The sequence below is a fragment of the Struthio camelus genome, chromosome 18 (assembly GCF_040807025.1).
Source record: "Struthio camelus isolate bStrCam1 chromosome 18, bStrCam1.hap1, whole genome shotgun sequence".
Lineage (NCBI taxonomy): Eukaryota > Metazoa > Chordata > Aves > Struthioniformes > Struthionidae > Struthio > Struthio camelus.
Window position 1 is genome coordinate 19,539,552 of NC_090959.1, and position 20,668 is coordinate 19,560,219.

The 20,668-nt window shown below is 54.6% G+C and overlaps 1 protein-coding gene across 4 annotated transcripts in view; it reads right to left on the bottom strand.

Annotated features, from left to right (window-relative positions):
* The window catches only part of CDH22 (cadherin 22), a 127,505-nt gene that overhangs the window by 34,734 nt on the left and 72,103 nt on the right, over window positions 1-20,668 (bottom strand). For all 4 annotated transcript variants that reach the window (XM_068912093.1, XM_068912089.1, XM_068912091.1 and 1 more), the window contains exons 3-4: window positions 16,192-16,486; window positions 5,582-5,701 (exon numbers count right to left, since the gene is read on the bottom strand). In XM_068912093.1, coding sequence (XP_068768194.1) covers window positions 5,582-5,701; window positions 16,192-16,486 — 415 coding nt within the window. The remainder of the gene's footprint in view (window positions 1-5,581; window positions 5,702-16,191; window positions 16,487-20,668) is intronic.

Genomic DNA, 20,668 nt, shown 5'->3' on the forward strand with positions numbered 1-20,668 from the left:
TATGGTAACAATTGGACATAAGGAGAAAATTCTTCATTTGCCTTGTGTCCTATTGCTATGCACCTCTAAGAAGAGTCTGGCTCTGACTTCTCTACACCCTCCCATTAGGTAGTTGGGGACAACAGTGAGATTCACCCCTCCCAGCACCTTGGCCTGTTAAAGCAAACGGTTCTGCATCAATTCCGGGCTGGCAAAGCACCTGCAGGTTCTTAACCTGTGCCCACGCATACCTGCGAGACATGGAAATACCAGTGTATTGGCCAAGATAGAAGTGCTGCCTGGAGCACACGTCCTGGAGGAGGTCAGCCCACTGCAGATGAGATCTTAGCCCCAAGCACCAGCACTTCATCCACCCTACTTGCATAGACCCCTTCTCATGCATCCACTCAGGATGGGAGCCAGAGGCTACAGGCAGTCTGAGCAAAGCAGCAGGCAGAAGGTGCAAAAAGTTTTAGCAAAAAAGGTGCAGGAGCTGAGATCCAGCAATGGAAACGGTACGGATGCATCAGCCTACTCCAGCTAACTAGCAGTGTTAATGGGAAGGGTGCAGAGTCATACAACTATTGGGGCTCAGGGATGTTGCACCCTGCTCAGGCTGCCACACAGATTTCTAATGCAATGCCTGTCACAGTAGGTAGATGAGTCCTTTTCAAAGCAACATGCCCCACTGCCATGGGGGCAGCACCTGCAGAGACAAGGCTAGTTCCTGGCTGGAATCAGCCTTGCATAGGCCAGCGTGGAGGTGGTGATGCCCCGGGGGAAAGGATCTGCAGCAAGCTCAGACTGATGGGCCCAGCAGCCTTGGCCCTTCCTTTGTCCCCTCCCTTCTACCAGCAGCAGAAAGACAGCAGTAAGACAAAAAATGGAACTAAATCCCTCTTGTCCTGTAATATTAAGTTCCACTATATATTAGTAAATACACACTAATGTCCTCAGGAAGATCAAACATAATTTGTCCCAAGAGAACTGAAGCTCCTTAAAGCACCAGTCTCTGAAAGGGACTGTTAACCTTCAGTCCTGCTGACAGGAGCAACCACCTTGAAACAAGTCCACAGGGGCCCCTGTGGACTTCCATCACCCCTGCTCATAGTCACTTGTCCCTGTGCACAGCTCTGGTGAATAATCTTCCGGGATGGGGCACAGACCCGCAAAAACCTGTGAGAGTGTACAAACATGCACATACCAATATCTGTGTCCCCAAGCACTGAGGAGCATTTTTAACAAACTGGCAAGAGCAGCAGAGAAACTCGCTCTGCCTTCCACCACATCACACAAATCCAACAGTCCAACCAGATCCAGCATGCAGCACGTTCCCAACAACTCATCTCCCAGTATATCCTCACCCTGGAACTGGGGACATGGTCCCCAAGCCACAGGTCAAGGCTGACCGGTAAGGGTGAAACAACAACTGCACACAAATAACCATAAAATTCAGCCTAGCAAGCCAGTATTTCTTGTCCTGCTCTCCTTGGCAAGAGTGCCTCTGAGCCCTCACCAGTTAAGTCACCAAATCAGGAGACAGGCTCTAAAACTCATGATTTTTAAAAAGCAATAGACACCAGGCTGCATTTCAATTAACCTTCCGAGTCCCTCTGCCTTTTCTCTATATACAGCAGAACAACAGGTTTTCAGAATAACACCTTAAAAGCAACATGCAAAGGTTGGCCTGCAAATTTAAATGCACACATTCTCATCCCACATAAATGCACTGGAAATCATATACTCCCTGTGCCCATCTCAGCATCTGAAAAGTACGAGTATGAGGGAGCTTTGTGGAGCTTCCTGGAGCTAGGATACGAACTCCCGCCAGCTCCAACGCCTTTGTCTAGAACAAGCTAGGGCTCGACACCCAGCCACAGCCCTTGCAGCCTTTAGCCTGCCCCATGGCTAGCCGGCAGCCTGCTGGAGAGTCAGAAAGGCTCCCTGCAATCATGGCCTAGAGCGGCACGCTCAGCGCACCAACACCCTCCACTGATGGCTGAAGCAGCTGTTTCCAAACAAAACCAGCAAAGCAAGGGCTTGCTGAGCCGGGAGCTGGGGGAGGCTGCTAGCTGCAACAAATGCTGCGCTGTCATGCTGCCACATCGATCGTGCCCTGGCTCTGTGGTACCTGGTGGTCGGTGCACAGCCCAGCTGCCACCGCTCCCTAGCATCATGCTGCCGGGGTCCACAAACCACCAGTTTGGGAGCAGAAAGTCAGAGGAGCAACAGAGCGAAACAGTCCTTTCTCTGAACTACCCATGCCAGAAAGCCATCAGGTCACACCAGAAAGCCACCACCGCAACTACAGGCACACTTCTCAGAGGATATGAGTGTCTCGCACAGAACATTCTGCAGCACACATACATGCTCACTACCATTAAAGCACAGCCGTCTCGACTGGAGCATAGCAGCCCCGTAACAGTGCAACACTACTCATCAGCTGCACCCTATCTGCGAATGAAGAATGAACAGGCATGCAGCACAAACCAGAATATGACTGATGCCTGCAGGCAAACTGGCTACTGCAAGGAACCCATGGGATATTCTTATAGCTGCCACTGAAGATCACACCTCCAAAATTCGTGCACACAGAGCTCTACACACCCATATACTAAAAAAAAGGCAACCCAGATCTTCAACACATACAGGGTAGGTTTTAGGACCTGATTTGAAAACAAACCTGAAGACAGTTTCAGCAGCTGAAATTCAGCTCTTAGCACAAGAGGTAGTGACTGGCATATTATATGAAAGAAAGTAAAGCTCATACGTATCAGCTGCGCTTTTTTTTTTTTTTTTTTTTTTTTAACCATCATTTGATATTGTAGGAACTGGCATTGTTCTTTAAGGATTTGTGGACGCCAGGGTACACTTCTCTGCAGCTCCCATTATTCTAGTAGAAACATTTAATTGCTAGTCTTCCTACAAAAAGACTTCTGGGACATTTGGTAGTCAGGGAAGGCAGGTCTTATTCAGTGGCAGGACCTATATGCAGCATGTCTTTCCAGGTATCCAGTTCGGGTCCTGCCTTCAAAAGCTCCATCGAATTCAAAACCCCAGCTGAATACTACAGCTAGTGGCATCCAAGATCAGAAGACAAACTAAGCAACCTACACACATCATCCCTGTACCCAAATGTGCAAGCCACACTTGGGCAACACCTACACTACAGAGGACAATGCAAAAGACCCAGCTGTAAAGGCAAAGAAACAAGGGTGCTGGAAGGAGCCATGGGCTACAAGGGAGCACATGAATGTATGGACCTGCAAGAACAGGCGGAGAAGCAGGTCAAAGCCAAAAGGGGGAAATGAATTCTTCTTCATTATCATATATTACAAGAAATGTAACATGCCAGGTTTTTATGGTTCTTTTTATGGCCATTAATAACAATGGTGGCTCCGAGAGTTATGCTGCTGCTACGGATAATTAAATCTTACGCTCAGGGCAGAAGCTGGGCCACCTAGAGGAGCCAGGCCAGGATTCCACTGTAGTAGCACAAAGACCTACTCAAGTGCACGATGGGAGTGGGACGAGGTTTGCTCCAGTGGATGCTCCGACTACCAGCTGCTGCCAAAGCAGGATGGGATGAAGCAGCACTCCCGCTTGGCAGCGAGCACAGGGCTCGCTGTGCCTCGAGCAGTGCATCTACGCAGGCTAGCTGTGGCGGAGAGGGGCATAGCTCACTACTCAGGAGGCCACAGGCTGCACAGGACTCGCTGTGGCTGTCCTGCCGTGCAGGGCAGGAGCGCACACGGTGCTCTCGAAGCCCAGGCGAGGCCGCTACGAAAGGCTGTCCGCAGCTTGCGGACAGTGCCAAGGAGTCAGCCTCAGCACCAGCTCGGCAGTCAGATATCCCGGAAACAGATATGCTTGAGAGGGGCCGAGGGCTCGTCTGCAGACTGTCAGCAATTTTGCTTTTATGCATCACAAGCAAGTGGAACAGTAAATCAAACCCAACCCCACTGCGTACGGAACAGCCAGCTTGAGAATTAAGACACAAAAAGTCAAGGAATCAAGAAGCTTGGATTCCCAGAGCGACATTAACTCACACCACAGCCCACAGGGCACATTTTAGTTTATGCCTTACTATGACAGCATTAATGCTGTTGCAGGAAGCCGAGTTTCTGCATGTCCTAGCTTGCGCGTGCTCCCAGTGGCACCTCTTCATCCTGGCAGCCCGATTCCAGGCTTCCACTCGCACAAAGATCTCAGACTAACAGGATCCCACCCGGACGTGAATGTTCAATGTTTAGCCTGTTGTTGCCTACCACTACCATTAAAAATAAAACAATGCAGACTAGAGAGAGGAGAGTCTGGGCAGCAGCAGGGATGGGGGCAGCTCAGGGCCAGGCAGAGCAGGTGCAGCCCAGCAGCCTGCTTCTGTCCATCCCCCACAGCACCAACCGCTGTCCAAACAGCAGTGGTTTCCACCACATACCCGAGCACTGGTGCCAGGTGTGCTTAGGATCTGCCCCAAATTCGAGCCTTTCTCCAACAGCAGCCAGGGCTGGTGACACAGGCTCAGCTGTGAGTGGCTCGCCTGCGCACATCAGGAGACGCATGGCTTCACACAGATGCAGAGGCTCAGGCACATGTATCTTCCTCACATACTCCTTACCCTGGAGCCTCTGAATTCATTTTATTCTTACTTACATAAATAAAGACTAGAAAAATCACTACTAGCCCAGACTCAGGTCAGTCTGACAGAGACTTGGCATTTCAGTCTAGGTCACCTCAGCCTGTGCCACCACTGCTCAGCAACAAGGTGAGGGGACTTCACCATCCAGTTTTCCAACAAGAGCTACAGCAACCCAGCAAGCTTGTCCTTCCACGATTATTCATTAAACTGTGGGTACTTTACTGCATGCTTTGTGCCTTAAATACCTCTTATTAGCGTTTGAGTGTCTTCCCTCCCTAGCAAGCTTGCAAGGCTCCCATTAAAGGTAATGAGAGTCACACTCCCGGGAGGCAAGGAGAATATATACCCCAACATCTCCTGGTTATGGTCTACTCTAACTAGTATGTCAGAGCATCATCTGCTAGGGATTTATTACAGAGGCATTTTACAACAGGCTCTATTATAAGTTATTAAGGAATGGAGCAGTTTCTACTGTTCTTTCATTAAATATTAATAGAACATTTATAAACCGATCCTTAAATTAAAGTGTTACCTTTAATCAAAGCCCTGGTGATAACAATGCAGCCTTTGGTAAGGGCCCTCTGGTAGTATTTAAACCTTTCACATTGAGGTTTTACGTGCCTATAGTACACCTCTGCTTTGGGTAGTGAGCGTGGAGCTGTGGATGGCGGTGGAGGCAGGGCACCCAGGCTGGGAGCAGATCTTGCTCCAGGACGCTTCCCACGAGGACACTGCACCGAGCTGGGCAGCAGCCTCAGAGCCGTTAGTGCTTCCTCTCCAACGCCCATGGCATAAGCACCCAGGGCAGGTACCTCAGCACCAACATCTAGCATGAAGGTGCAGGCCTGGTCACGCATGCAGGTGCACCCAGAAATGCAGGTGCGTGACCAGGGTCCAGTCTCTCATCCGTTCCAGCCAGGCCACCCCCAGCTCAAGCCAGGGTATTTGCTGGATGCTGCTCACCTGTTTGCCTGTCCACAGTGAAGTGCTGCTCGCCCTCTAGCACACTGTAGACCACCCGAGCGCTGCTCCCATATGTGGGGTCATCAGCATCAGATGCCATCACCTGCATCACAGATGTGCCTGCAGCAGGGACAAGAAGGAAAACAGATAAAAGCAGGAAGGAGGCAAGAAGAGCAGCACAAACCTCGGGGCCAGGGGCTAGCACAACAGGAGAGCAGGGCCAACACTGACAGCTTGCACATGCTCATGGAAGTGAGCAAATAGCTGTGTGCAAGCGCAGAACACCTCCCCCAAAGGCCTGAGAAGCCAGGTCTCCTGAAACATGGATGAAAACGCCTTCTGTGCCAGAAGGGACCAGCTGTGGGAAGCTCAGGGGCTGCTCACTGAGCAGGGCTTGCTCACCAGTGGAGCACTGGACCGAATAGCTTGGGAACAGCTGCGGCTTCCCCAGGGGCCGTTTCTGCTGGGCCCTCGAGGGAAGACCAGGGGACAAGGTGTTATCACCACACCTGCTCCCTTTCTAACAGTCCTGAGCCATGTGGCCACCTCTAGCCCATGGAAGAACCTGCAGGCCAGGGTCTGGTCCCTGCTCCAGCACCACCTCTGCAGCAGACAGCCTGAGCAGGGACGCGGCTGTGGGCGAGGAGAGGTGAACCTGCCTCCTGCCCAGAGCCAGACACAGCACCACGTCCTCATGCTCTACACGTAGCAGGGCAGGAGGACTATAAATTGGATAAAAGTCCATCAAATGGCTGCAATTAAGTTATTGATTTTCAACGCTGCCTCATTAAACCGGGTGCTTCACTCTAACTGTTCCTGTGATGGCTTTAATTTGACATCGTGTTCAATTTGACAAAAAGCAGGACCCAGGACATGAGAACGGGGCCAGGAGCAAAGGGGCTGGGAGCTACAGAACCAAGAGAAGGGAGGAAGGAGAGAAAGCCTAGCCCTACCTACAGGTACCCCTGGAAAGGAGATACTGCAGCTGAAGACCTGTGGGGGATAGACTGTCCAGTTCTACCTCCAGCTCTAGACTCAGAGCATCCCTGCCTGGGAGGACAAGCCCTAGCACCAGTCACCTCCCCAGTGGGAGGAGGCGCAGGATGGGGAGAAGAGCCCTGAACTGCTCATAGGAAATATTAAAACCAACTGTGAAAGTACCTGCTGCAAAATATGGTCAGGGCCAAGGGCTGACAAGGCTCACAGAGAAGGTAGTAATTTACAAGGAATGAGATCCCCCAGCAGCGATTGTAGTTAAAAGGTAGGTTGTGCTTCAGAAATGACTCCAGGGCACAAGACCAGCCTGAACTGAGGGGGCCAAGGAAGAGCATTGCACAGCTCGCCCTGCTGCCTCCAGCAACTCCTCCCTGTCTCAGGCACCTCTTGGAGCTGCTGTGCCAACAGGTGAGGGCCAGAGGTATCATGCTGTGGCCCAGCCCCCTCCTTTTCTGGAATGCATTTACCCGTATGCTGCAAAGACCATCTCACAGGCTGGCCACAGCTGGACCCATGTCATGAACAACCCAGAGCTAGGCTTATTACTAGTTGCCAGCACCTGAGTCAAGGTCCATCATGTTCCCAAACACTACAGTGGTGCATGCAAAAGCAAGCCAGAAGCAGCCTCTGGTCCTACAGTTCACAATGGGGCAGAAAGGGAGCTGGAACCATCCAGATGGAAAATGAAGAAATCCAGTCCCCATGCCTCCCTCTGCCCCCCTCAGGAGATCCAAGCCCACAGCCAAACCAGGCAGCAGGGTTCTCCTGCACCAGCCCAGCCTGGACTCACACAGAAGACACGAGACAGCAGAGTTAACGGCCAGCAGCAGGGACGCACATGCTCCCCCGCAATCCAGCTTGCCTCCGACATCCTGGAAAGGGTTTTCACTGAAAAAAAAGTAAGCTATTACCATGGCTGTTTTTCATCCTCCCTGACTATCTTCTCAGAGCTGCAGCTCTGCTGATAACATGAGAATCCCCCTCATCAGTCTTCAGCAACAAGCTGGCTTGAGCTGACTTATTTATGCTCATCTGTCTTCAGTGAAGTTATGGTGCATCTCTGCCAGGCACATCCAAACTACACTGAGACAACACTAGCTTCCTGCCTTGCAAACAACCATGTTCTTAGAAATGCTGTTGCTGCAATTCCACGAGATGGTCTTGCCTGCCTCCTCCTCACCCTTCCTCACGCCTCCATGCGGCCATCCTGTCCTTGCACAACCCTTTCACCAAGTACAAGCCGAGGCAGGTCACTCCCACACCAGCACCTGCACTGCATATGCCCTCAGACACCCTACCATGTTCCCCAGAAAGCTCTTGTGGGCCAAAACCCACAAGAATCAAAGTGCAGCAGCCACCTTGGCAACAGGTAGGGCTCCCTCTGTGCCCACCCTTGCAGCATCCAGCTGAGAGACCATGCACAGGATCCTCAGCAGTGTTCACCCCACCACCTGCACCCTGTAGCAGCCGCACCCCGTAGCACCCGTCCTCACCACGGGCAGCACCCTCTGATCTTGCATAAACATTCCCACACTCCAAGAAGTCACTTGCCCTTGCCTGGACACCTCAGAGGTGAAGGCTTATGAGAGCCCAAATCCACCAACATGTACATAAGCAGACATGAATGCATCACCTGCATCAGGACGGGATGCGTACAGACAGATCAAGTGCCCCAAGGACTATGCCTTGCCCATCTGCTGGACCTCCACCCCAGCCATGTCAGTGCTATCACCCTACAGGTGCCAGCAAACAGGGGGGCTAGCCACTAAAAGTCTGCACCAGCCTTTGCGTCTCATGTTGCTTCTCCGCAGATGCATCCTCTCCTAAAGAGCTACATAATTCTCCGAATAATCTGTCCCTACCAGACAAACAGCTATACTCCCTGCGTTCCAGTATTTACCTGAACACAGCTGCATCAGTGCCAGAGTCCAATGGGAAGGCTGGATCCATGCCCACACAGAGACGGGTTTTGTGTCTTGGTTTTAGGCCATGCCCTGAAGCTGTCAGGCTGGCAGCTGTTCTCGGCTTTCCAGTACCAGTGCAGAGGCCTCCTGCAGCCCCAGGAGCCACCTCTGGCTGCTGAATGCTCCCATGGGCCAGTGTGATGGGGCTGCAGGGTGGGGGTCCAGGCTGTCTGCTCCCAGGCAGTGCAAGCCCCAGCTCTAGGGCCCCAGCTCTTTCCTCTCCCACGCAAGGGGAAGCCAAGCAGCAGGAGGAGCGTGGCACCTCAGCACACCACATATTGCCCCCAGGCTGAAGCCAGCAACCCTGAAGGTGTTGAACACCCTGCCCTGCCTGCTCTCATTAGCATCTCATTAACAGACAGTGATGCCAGGCAGGTAGGGAGCATTAACCCCACTTTGCACACACTAGAAATCAAGACACAAAGGTACATTGCAACCTGCTCAAGGTCACCCACAGGATGTCAGGGATCCAGGACTCCTACTTTCCAGCATCCTCTTAACCTCCACTTATTCCTTTACCACCCCTTCCACTCCTCTGTCTCCCAAGCTGAAGAACAGAGACAAAGGTCTTAAATTCCAGTTTAAGCACTAAGGTGTCATCACCTCCTCCTGCCAAGACAGAAACCCAGGAACGCTGGCTCCCACTCCTGCTCAGTTATTAGTCCCTGCTCTCAAAGCATAGCACTGCCCACTGCAAGTACAGCATGTATGACAGTTTCCTGGCATCTGCCTTAGCCATAAAAGATACAATAAATAAAATCTAAACATCCATCATGCGCAGCCCTGGGGCTCTGCAGAACACCTTCAAAATACCAATGCATACCTGTCCTGGCATTCACCAACAACATCCCTGCAGGGGCCTGCCAGGCCACGTGGAAGTGGTTTGCGACTCAAGAAATGGGAGAGAAAAGCTTCAAGCAGTCCTGAGCCCTTGCGTCCTGCACTTCCCCTGAACACTGGCCCGTGGTGCTTTGCTCGCACGGTGGCATGTGCAGGGCTTGAACAGCATGATACCCCTGGCAGGTGGCTGCATGCACGGCCAGTCAGAGCCCCTGGACAGCAGGCATGCTGCTCCTCCATTTTGCTACCACATCACCCCCAAGTCTCTCCCAGGAGCCAGTTTCCCATCAGTGATCGTGGGAGGCAGCTCTCCACCTGCCTGTAGAAGGCTAATGGCTCTGGACCACTTACTATGCCACTCACTCCAGACCCTTTTAGCGAAAATAAATGTCAACAGGCAAACTCCAAACACATCCAAGAGCAAAGAGACCCTGCACAGAATCTACAAGCAAGCCAAAGGGATCCGTCACTTCCCCAGGGACGGAAATACAACGGGGTTGCAGGCCTGCAAAGAGGTAAACAAGTAGCAGCAGTCAACACGCGCTGACTTTGGCTGTCACCTCCTCATCTGCAGCCTCCACACCTTTCTTGGTGCAGGCAGGAGCCTCCGGCCGCTTTCCTGACCAGCTCCGGGGCTGCAGCCAGTGCACACCGCCTTGGAGCACCCTCCCAGCGCAGAGCCTCCCTCCTGTAGAGCCCTGAGCAGGACCCTGAAATAGGTCCGAATCTAACACCTTGCACATACAGCAGAGTCAGTGGCTGGTGGGCAAACACAATGGGGATCTCCCTGGCTTAGCAGGGAGCAGAGACCTCACAGAGGCAGTGGCATGGCCCAGTGCTGCTCCTGAAAGGAAGCAAAAAAAGCCCGTAACAGTGGGGCAGCATCAACCTAGTGCCCCTTTCCTACTTCTCTGATGAGCCCAAGCACTCTTCCCACATTCAGAAAGTCCCAACAACCCCAAATCTGGCCAGAGCAGCCATGCTCCCGGGAGAAAACAGCAGCCAGGGCCACCTCCAGCGCTTCCTTGCTCAGTGCCTTAGGGCACCATGCTGAGCTGAAGGAGGACTCTCTTTCTCTGCTCAGAGCCATGCACCACCTTTTTGTGCAAAACTTTTGCCAGTTCCAGGGCAGTCCTGGGTCATTTCAGCCCTGCAGAATGTAAAGGACCCCGAGAGTGGTGCTTTGTCACGCAGAGCCACACGTCCCAGACTGATGCCAGAGCACAGTGCTCCCATCTTGGGGGCCTGGGTGTTACAGGGGTGACAGCTCAGATTTTACCGACAGTGAAGTATGCAGCTTTCATCTTGTCCCAACACATGCAGCGTCTAGCGCACCCCAGAAGCGAGCAGGCAGAACATCAGGGAGGAAAACAAACTAGAGCAGCTTAAAAATTACTGGAGCAGAAATGAGCTTCCTGCAGTCTCAGGAACATTCTGATTTGGTAGAAAGCCAGACCAGACCCAGAGGGAATGCACTGCAGAGGCCTCACGCCTCTCAGGACAAACCTGAGGGAGCTAATCACACTGTGGCAGAGTCACTCAAACATACAACTAAGGAAACATCCTTTGGGATGTCTGGCCAGAGAAAGCCATTAGAAAAGACACCCCTCCCCCTGGCACCAAGCAGGTAAGCATAGCGTCTTGGAGAGAAAACCAAAGCGCCAGATTTGTGGGGGCACAGGTTCACTGAGGGGCTCAACGCAGGGTGACTGGAGGAGAGGGTGTAGCAGGTGCTCAGGTGCGCAAATTCGGAGCTTGCAACACGACGCAGAGAGTGCAGCACTGAAGGGGCTGGGGGCCAGCAGGCAGGGCGATCCCAGCTCCTGGCAGCTTCCTATCCTGTCAGCTTCCAGATGCACTCAAACCTTTTGAGCGCTTTCTATTAAAAAACAAAACAAAACAAAAAATCTACCCATCAGACCGCCTGCAAATGTTCTGGCTGCATGTTAAACAAAGTCTTTTTCTGTTTCCAGTGTGGAGATTAAACAATTTCTCTTTACAATAATCACTTCTGCATTTAGCCAGCTTTGTGCTAGAGTCAGAGCTTGACCCCAAGTTTCTGTCTGCACAGCCAGATCATCCCTAATCTGGACTTGGTGCTACACAGAGAAATAAGGAGAGCAAAACGCAGCAAGGGAGGAGCACTGTTCTGATGAAAGGATGCACATTTCCCCATCACTTCCCTTGCTGCAGGCTCCCCTGGCCAGTCCAAAAGCGAGTTCAGGCCTGCAACACCCGCTCTGCGCAACCAGCAGAACTCGTGCAGGAGGCAGCGTGCTGGATGCTCACGCCTGGGTGCGGCAGACAGCCGCTAAGCAGACCCCAGGGAGCTCCAGAAGGGAACCCAAAACACAGCTAATTTTAGCATCTCCTATTACAAGGTGAAGCTCCTGCAGTTCCCAGGCAGATGGCTGTGTCCCTAGTGGCTTCTGTCCTGCCTTATCTGCAGCTCCAGATCTCTTCCTTGCAGCCTAGACTCTGCTCAAGCCAGACATTTTGGAGTGACCTGCTCTGGGGCGCCCAAGCAAAGGCCAAGGTCTTGGGCGCTAGCACAGAATAGCCTGCAAGCTCTGAGCCAACAGTTTCTTCTTGAGGCGATAGGACTGCAATGGAGGACTGTAACAAGGTTTGCAGCTTGGGCCCCATCCTGGGGACAGACTAGCCCCAGTGCATGTGATGCAGCAAGCCACCCTGACCTGCAGTGGGCACCAGGCAAATTAGCAACAGTGCTCCCAAGCACACCACCAGCCGCTGCCTTCCTCTGCCCACATGGGCCTGGTGCAACACTTGCGGCAGCTGCTGCCAGCCTTGGGGCAGGGACAAGGCCCCTGCGCGCGCCCTCAGGGCCCTGAGCAGGGAGAGCCCTCAGCCCAACAGGAGAGCCATCTCCTACTTCGCAACTCCAGCTGCCTTTCCCTGCCTAGCCTCACAACAGCTCCACTTGCAGCACCAGCTCCAATCACTCCTTGCCGTCCTTCAACTCTGCATCCCGACAGCAGTCTTCAACAGCCAGCTTCGGCCATTGCTGTGCTGTTCGAATCTGTGCCCACCTCTACTGAGGAAAGGGACACCGAGCCCTGCTGCCTGCAAAATGTCCTTGGGCAGGCTGCGCTATTTCTCCTAATGTCCCAATAGCCCCAGAGATGAGGTCTCCGGAGAAGAGTCATTTGAAGCCTGCTCTTACAGCTAGACCTGCTATGCCAAAGGAGCTAAGACTGTTGGGTCAGCTTCCATTCTGGATGTGCTTCTTCCAGGTACAGGAGCTCAGTACCAGCCTCAGCTCTGTGCTCCATGCGTGCACTGACTTCTCCAGGGCCATAGCACACATTCAGCCTGGCTCCATGGGCTGGGGTTAGCTCTAAGAACCATCGTGGCCCCTCAGAAATTCCAAACTCTGGCTTTTCCATCCTGACCCACCATTTCCTGCATCTGCCACTTCTAATCCACCAGAAAGCAACAACAAACCCTTTTCCTTTCCTCTTTGCAGAGATTTAAGGTGAGTCTGGATGAGTTCGTGAAAGACAAAAACACTGAAATTCACTAAACCCATGGAAAGTACAAACAGCTTAAGAAATCCCCAACCTGAAGCTGGCTGCTGGCTGGGAGAGTATTAAGCAAAGCATCACAAATGCTCACCCTGTTCCTAACTCCTCCACGAGCATCCATTTTTTGGCCACTGTCAAGACAAGATCCTACAATAAAGAGGTCTTTGGTCTACCGTAACACAACTGTTCTTATAGACTTAAGCGGCATGTATGCTGTCACTACCAAAACAGGCTGTCCTGGCCCTCAGGCAGAGCAGTCCCAGCTACTCAGTGAGAGTTTGTGCAGTTCTCTCATTACTTGTCATTCCCTCTTAGACACTGGGAAATCAAATGACTTTCCCTCCCAATTAGCACTCCTTCATTATGCAAATAATGTCCTTTGATCTGCTCTTACTGTCACTGAGCTGATCTGGCCACATTTGTTTTACTCCTCTTTATGTTCCAGGAAGGCACCCAGCTCTGGGGGCTGGGACTGTGCTGCTGGCAGGAGAGCTGCAGTTGACAGCTACCATGAGCAAGAGAAAAACCACCCACTCACCGGCCCCAGGCACAAGCCCGAGCTAGGGCTGGGAAGCAGGAGCATGGGAGGAGGAGGAAGCAGGCCACCCTCTGCTTTTCAGGCTGGGTTGCAAAGCAAAGGCTATCAGAGCATCAGAGATGGGGAGTTAACAGCAGTTCCCTGCAAACATGCTCTGAGCTGGAGAACACCCTTGCTCCCCGGGACTGCTCCATCCAGCCCCTTCCACAGCAGAAAGCACAGCTGAACCACAGACACTGGTGATCTGGGAAAACACCTGCATCCAAACCAAGCAGAGGCTGGACACATTCCTCTGCAGGTCTCCAGACTTTGACCTTGATGCAAGAGGTAATCCAAGCTTTCCATAGGCTGCCCAGCCTTCCTGCCCCTACCCAACTGCCACTGGAGATGCCCTCTATCCACAGGCAAGGATGGGTAACTCCCTCACCAGCTCTTATGGAAATACCCCTCAGATCCAGGACAGATTATCTGCTTGTCTCAGAGTCAGAAAACCACTACCAACAAGAGCAAAGCCATAGCTGCACCAGGCCTGGACACCACAAAGGAGAGCTCCCACCCGGACAGGCCTTGCAGGGTATTCCCCATGCACTTTACCAAGAACAAAGCCCCAAACTCCACCTCCTCAGCCCCAGGCAGCAGCCCACAGTCTGCACCTGGCGCTGAACCTCACACACCAGGCCCATCTCCCACTGTGTCCAACACCTTGCACTGCACACTAGGGCCACAGATGAGGAGCAGGGCAGGTTTCTTGCAGCGCATTCAGGAGAAAGCAACTTCTCAGGCTGCCTTGCTTAGTACTTTAACAGGCTGTGTCAGTCCCATCCCTTGTGCTATCTGTTCCCGAGCAAAGCACTGGCAAGCTGAGGGACAGCAGGGAGGGAGGGGGGGACTCGCAGGAGCTGCACGTGGGTGCTCTCCAGCTCAGCATTCATGCTGAGGACCACTTGGCAGCAACTTTTGAAGATGCTGTGTGAGGCTCTCCCCGCCCTGTTAGCTGGGCCATGTCCAGGGCCAGGCTGCTGCAGAGGAGCCCTTACATTCCCCCAGGCTGACCAGGCTACAGAAGACCCCACGGCAAGGGCGTCCCAGGCAGGCAGACCTCAGCTGGGCAAGCAGAACAGCCTCCGAGCTCCAGCTCCCCTCTGCAAGTATGCAGCTTGGAAGCACATCCCACGCCATTCGCAACACTTCTCTTTACTTTTAACTTCTGAGTATTTTAATTTGCAGGAATCGCCTCCTTTCATGTTCTGAAACCGTGTTTCTTTCTCCCTCTGATCTCCAATTTCGCATAGACACTGTCTCCTTTGATATGTCTTGTTCACATCAGTCTGTGATCAGGCAGCTCCATAATTGTTGGCGATTTTCAAAGAATTGGGATCCTTGTCTAATGCTCCGAGTTGAGAATTCCTTCCTTTTTAAAAGTTGTTCAAGCAAAATAGATTAATTTAATTTCTTTCTTCCCTTTGGGAACAGGATGCCTCCTGCTTTGCTGCCCACATGCTGACTTTCATTTCCCCAGGAGCATATGGCTGTAGTTCAAGGGGTCACTGTTAGACTTGGGAGAGGATTTGTGCAGGTAAACAGAAGAGAAAGGAGAGCCTGGGATGCCCCAGGAGAGCCTGGGATGCCCCAGGAGAGCCTACTCTCCATCTGTCAACAGGAATCCAGGCAGCAGCAGCTCCTCCGGTGCAGGCAGTTCCTGCACATCTGTGCCTGCTGGAGGCCACGCACTGGCCTCGCAATACGCTGCACGTCAACGGCAGAGAGCCCAAGCTCCATCCCGCGGCAGCATCCCCCGTGCTCAGCCCCCACAATGCTGCTTCAGCCGGACTCTCCTGCAAGGCACGGCCGGACCCGGCGGCACAGCCCTGCTCCCCCCAACGCCGTTGCTCCCGTCCCTTGCTAACGGTCCTGGGGGACCTGCCTTATCTTTGACGTCAGCCAGTCTTTTGCAGGCTGTCTTCTACCTTGACGCAGCCTTTGGAGAGCGGTGATTTATAGCTCCTGCCCGCAGCGCGTGCTGCGCGCTCAGCCTACTGCGTGTCGCAGCTGGTCGACGGGGGACAACGAAGGGCCCGGCGCGGACGGGGAGCGGCGCGCCGCCCCGGGACGGGGCAGCACAGCGAGCCAGGCTCTGCGCAGCAGCGCGGCACGGGGGAGAGGGGCGGCAGCGCTGCACCGCAGGCTGGGGCAGCGCAGCGCTTGGCACACGCCGTCCCCGGCACCCCTCACGCTCAGCATCCTGGGCTGGGACCGTCTGCGGGCGCAAAAGGCTTCTGCCACGCACGGCACGAGCTCCCGATCGCCCCCAACAGCGAGAGCGCGCTGGCATCGCGGAGCCGTCGGGCGGCGCGGAGGGGCCGCGGGGGCGCAGCCGGCCGCCGCGGGCTGCGGAGGGGCCGCCGGGCCGTGCGCGGGGGCCGCCCCAGGAGCGGATGCCCGAGCAGCGGGGCCGGCAGCGGGGCAGCCGCGCGAGGGCCCTCGTCGGGCCGGGGCCGGCCAGGGCACAGGGCAGCCGGCGCCGCCTCGACCCGGCTCCGGGCTGGGGCCGAGCGCGCGGCTGCAGCCCAGCGATCAGCTCAGAGGATTTACGCTCTTGTTTTCCCTAAGCCCCCTTACGCGTTATCCCTCTCGGCTCGCCCGGCCCCGGCCCCAGTCCCTGGGGTTTACAGCCGGCTCCGCGGCGGCGCCAGGCCGGGCGCTGAGCACTCGCGCCCGGAGACCTACCGACGGGGGAGAGCTCGGCCACGCTGCCGATGTAGGGCCCCTCCAGGAAGCGGGGCTCGCTGTCGTTGATGTCCTGCACCTTGATGATGAACTCCGACTCGGGCTCCAGCAGCCGGTCCGTCTGCCGGTCGCGGGCCTGCGCGCGCAGCGTGTAGAAGGTTTTCTGCTCCCGGTCCAGACGCTCGGTGGCGTGGATGTCGCCCGTGAGCTCGTCGATGAGGAAGATGGTGCCCGCGCCCTCGCCGGAGATGGTGTACTTGATGGAGCCGTCCCCCTCGTCCGAGTCCGAGTGGATCTGCCAGGGAGAGAGGGAGCCGGTTGGGGCGGCCGGGGCAGCCCCGGCCAGGCCGGCACCTCCGCAGGGAGCCCCAGCCGCCAGCGATAGACCGGTGCTGCCTCCGGTCCTGCCCGCCCCCGCGCCGAGGCCAGGCCCGGGGAAGGCGTCGGCTGCGGCCCCCCGGCGAGGGCTGCGCCCACGGCCCGGGACCGCCGGCTCTGCCCGGCCCCGGACGCCGGCCACCGGCTCCGCCTGCCCGAGAACTCACGCGCTCGCTGCACCTCACACCCAGAGGACCACGCTGAGGCCCGCAGGGCCACAGCAAATCAGCCCTGCGCTCAGGATGAAAAACAGACCCCGGGGAAAATGCTTTTGTAGCCATTTTCCTCTTCGTTTTCTAATTAATGCAATATTTGAAATTAGGAAAAGAAAGGGTAAACAGCAGCTCCCCACGGACAAGGAGCTGACTGGAATCCAGCCCAGACGTCCAGAGTTAATTTTATTGGTGGCATTAAACTGAATTATGAGGTTTTTGCAATCCAGCCACTTATGAGAAATCTATTAACAGTAACTGGACAGGCTCAATGTGTCTTGACAGAGAGCAGCACGGGCATTAATTGGGACTATCCATAATGGGACAGGCCCCGGAAAGGTTTCATCAGCCGCCTTCCTTTGCTCCCTACAATTTCTGCTTAGAATCAGCAAAGTTGCCCCCTCGCCAAAAAAAAAAGAAAAAAGCCGTCCATTAATCGGCTAATGAAATATGAAAATGTTTATGGGCCATTCAATCTTCCAAACTGCAGTTCTATAATCCACCTTTCAGACATACAGCTCTACCAGCAAGAATTTATACCAGAGCTGCCTCTTTTTACGATGCCTTCATTATATTTGTCTTGTTGGATACAGTTTATATATTTATTTCATGAGTGAGGGGCCCACCCGTTAGACAATTCGATGCATTTTACACGACGTTGGCACGTTTGGTCCCCCGTTAAAGCCCTCCCCGGGCTCCCGAGGAAGCTGGCCGCCACCCGCCAGGAACGGCCGCGGTCGCGGGGGCTCCGGCAGCCTGGCCTCGGCCCGGGGGTCCCGCGCCACCCGCGGCGCTCGCTGCCCCTCCGTGTCACAACTCCCTCCCGCCGGCTCACTCCTACTCCAGCGGGATGAAGCTTCTCCGGTAGGAAGAGGCGCACCTGGTCCGTACAGCAGAGGTTAGGGAAACCTGCATTTCTCTGCTGAACACCGGGCTCGTGGTGAGTAATTAGCCCGGAAACAACCCCCCAGCACCTTTCCCCAGGACCACGCTGAGCTCTCAGCGCATCCTCTTCACGTGTTTGCTCAGCGCTAACTGCGCTCAGAGCGGATACCAGCATCCCAGCAAACTGGGCAGCCAGGAAGAAAAATGGAGCCTGGGCTCAAGGGGCTGCAGAGATTGATTTACAAGGGAAGATTAAAAGAGCTAAATCTGTGCTGCTCAGCTAAGCAACAACTAATGGGGGAGGGCCGGAGAGCTGACTGCAGACCGCTAAGAGGGGATGCCACAGAGCACAGGCCTGGACCGCGTCCCAGGGATGCTCTTTCCAGGGTGAAGCCCTGCCCGGGCTCACGGCTCGCCGGCGGGTCGCTCTGCCAGGCAGCGGCACGGAGCAGCGCTCCGGCACCCGTCGGACGCAGAGGGGGGCAGAGCCCCGCAGCCCCGCGCTGCAGCCGGGTGCGAGAGACGGCGTGCCCAGGAGCGCTCCTCCGCGGACGGGGAGGGATCTGGGCGCTCGGCTCAGCAGCGGTCCAGCTCCCCGCCAAGGGTATGCGTGTCCACAGCAGCCAGGGCCATCTGGAAGACGGAAGAAAGTCTTTCATCTCCTCAGTCTGTTAAATAGTAAAATGGTTTCCTTGTTCTGAAGGGCTAAAACCAGCAATTTTATGAGGCCATTAATTACTTCCTACTAATTAAATCAAAATTAAATGTGAAGAGAGGTGTATATTCCTTATTAAAAGCGATTAAACAGAAAGCACAGATACACAAATAAAAACCAACTCTGAGGCTGGAAAAGAAAGCAAATCAAATAAAAACTAGCCCATAATAAAGACGCACTCTGTTTGCTCCAACTCATAAAGCCTGAGTTCATCAATTTTCTTTAAATATTAGCAACTTAATTAAATCTGCTTTTTTCCCTTTAATCCTCTCTTCTATCTAAAATAGATCTGTCCACATGCAGAAGTTTGTAACTAGTGCTGACCCCATAATTCTATTTAAAAAAACCCAAAGAAATCCACATCAAACTGACAGCAGCCTCAGGGGAAATTACAGTTCAGAAGAAGGATTAGCTAGAGAGCCCAGATTTTATGGAAATGGTATTGGCCCTTCAAAGGGCACGTGTAGGTGTACGAGAGACGCCCATGGAGGGCGAGTCCCAGCAACGCTGCCGGGAGCTGCGGACGCTGGCAGCGCACGATGCTCCGGAAACCCCAGTCGGGCTCGCGCAGCAGAGCAGCCTCGCGCGAGGAGGGAAGGAAGGCGTGTTGCCCGCCCAGGCCCTCTCCCGGCAGGGCAGCGCAGTGGCTGGCATGGACCAGCTCCTCCAGGCCCAGGGATCACCCCAGCCCCAGGGCGTCGCAGGCCCTGGGAGAGACGTCTACAGGGAATTGCTTTCAATGCAACCCAACTGTTTATCCTGAGCTGGCAGGTGACGTGGGGACCGATAGGGAAAAGGCTGCAAAATGGGTTAGTTTTAGGTTCCTGGGTTCATTCTGGAGACGAAGCTGTTGCTAGGCTACCTCTGGATTTGACAGGGCCTGATGCTTCAAGTCACTTCCCAGGGGAGCTGTGAATTAACTGTAACTGCATCGAGCATCGTCACAGAGGAGTGCAGCTTGAGCGTCTGCTGAAATGGACACAAATCACTGCTGAAAACCCACCTGGCCCCTAGCCAAGAAGCCCATTTTCAAGCCTTCTCCAGACTCACAACCACACGGCTGAGGTCATCAGACAACCCTACTGCGTGTGCTCTTCAGCGCTTTCCTTTGGGGACAGCCTGTGTCCTCGCTGGGGTGGCTGCAGGTGGCTCACAGCACTCTCCTCCGGGCTGCTCCTGACAGCCAGCGCTGCTCTCGTCACTGTACAAGTGCCACACACCCTCCCAGCACACGAGAGCCACGGGGCAGGTCCTCCACAGCTCCTGGAAGCCTAGCAGCCCTGAGGCCACTACCTGTGCAGAGTCCAGCGTGGCATTGCCCCAGGAGCACAGCAACATGATGCAGCTTCCCACCAGTGCCCAGGAGCTCCCACAGCACAGGTCTGGTGGGGATGGCTCCTGGTAAGCCCACAGGAAAGCTTTATCTCCAGGGTGGCCTCTCAGAGCCCCTCCCAGTCATGCACACCCACACCAAGCATCTTCCACACTACCCTGTGCAGTCTGGACCTGAGATACATAATTCCTGCAACAACCTCACTCTGGCCACAAGCAAGAGCAGGACTTCCACACCATGACTGGAGCAAGATATCTGCTCCACCACGCCCCCTTCTGCACACGTGATGACCAGGAAATGGCCACTGTCACCTGCGGGTCCAACAGAGCCCGTCCCTATGAGCACTGCCCTTGGGGGACCAGGAAGAACCTCCAGGAAGGCCAGAAATAAAATCCAGGATGTCATTCCCATGCTGAAGGGACTACACGACCATGGAGGGGCCACCTCCAGGAAATCAGTGGTCGTGGTTATGTCTGTTCCTGGAGCTGATAGGGCAGAAGGGTGCTTGGTGCAACAGCAGCGCCTTGACTCCCAGCTGTGCCACAAACCAGTACAGTACGAGCAGATGCCGGCCCCACCAGCAGCGGCTGGTGGGCATGTCTGCTGTGCACACCTGCTCCAGCCCACCAGGCCCTCCCACAGACACGAGGCTGACTCTTCTGCACTGCACCCACATTGCCCAAAGACCAGGCCTACTTGCACCAACCCCAAGCACCACAGGAACCTAGCACACAGCTGGGAGATTGCAGGTGTGAATGTTGGTGTGCTCCTGCCCTGGGGGCTTTCAGAGCACATTAACCTCCTCAGCCCCCCAGCAGAGGCAGGGCTCCTGCTATCCCAGTCCATAGGGCGCTTCTCCCCCCGGCCCCATAAGGGTAGCCCTTATGCAGGGCCTCCCCCCACCTCCCAGGCTTGACTAAGCCACGAGCACGCCCTGCTCTGCCACAGGTTTAT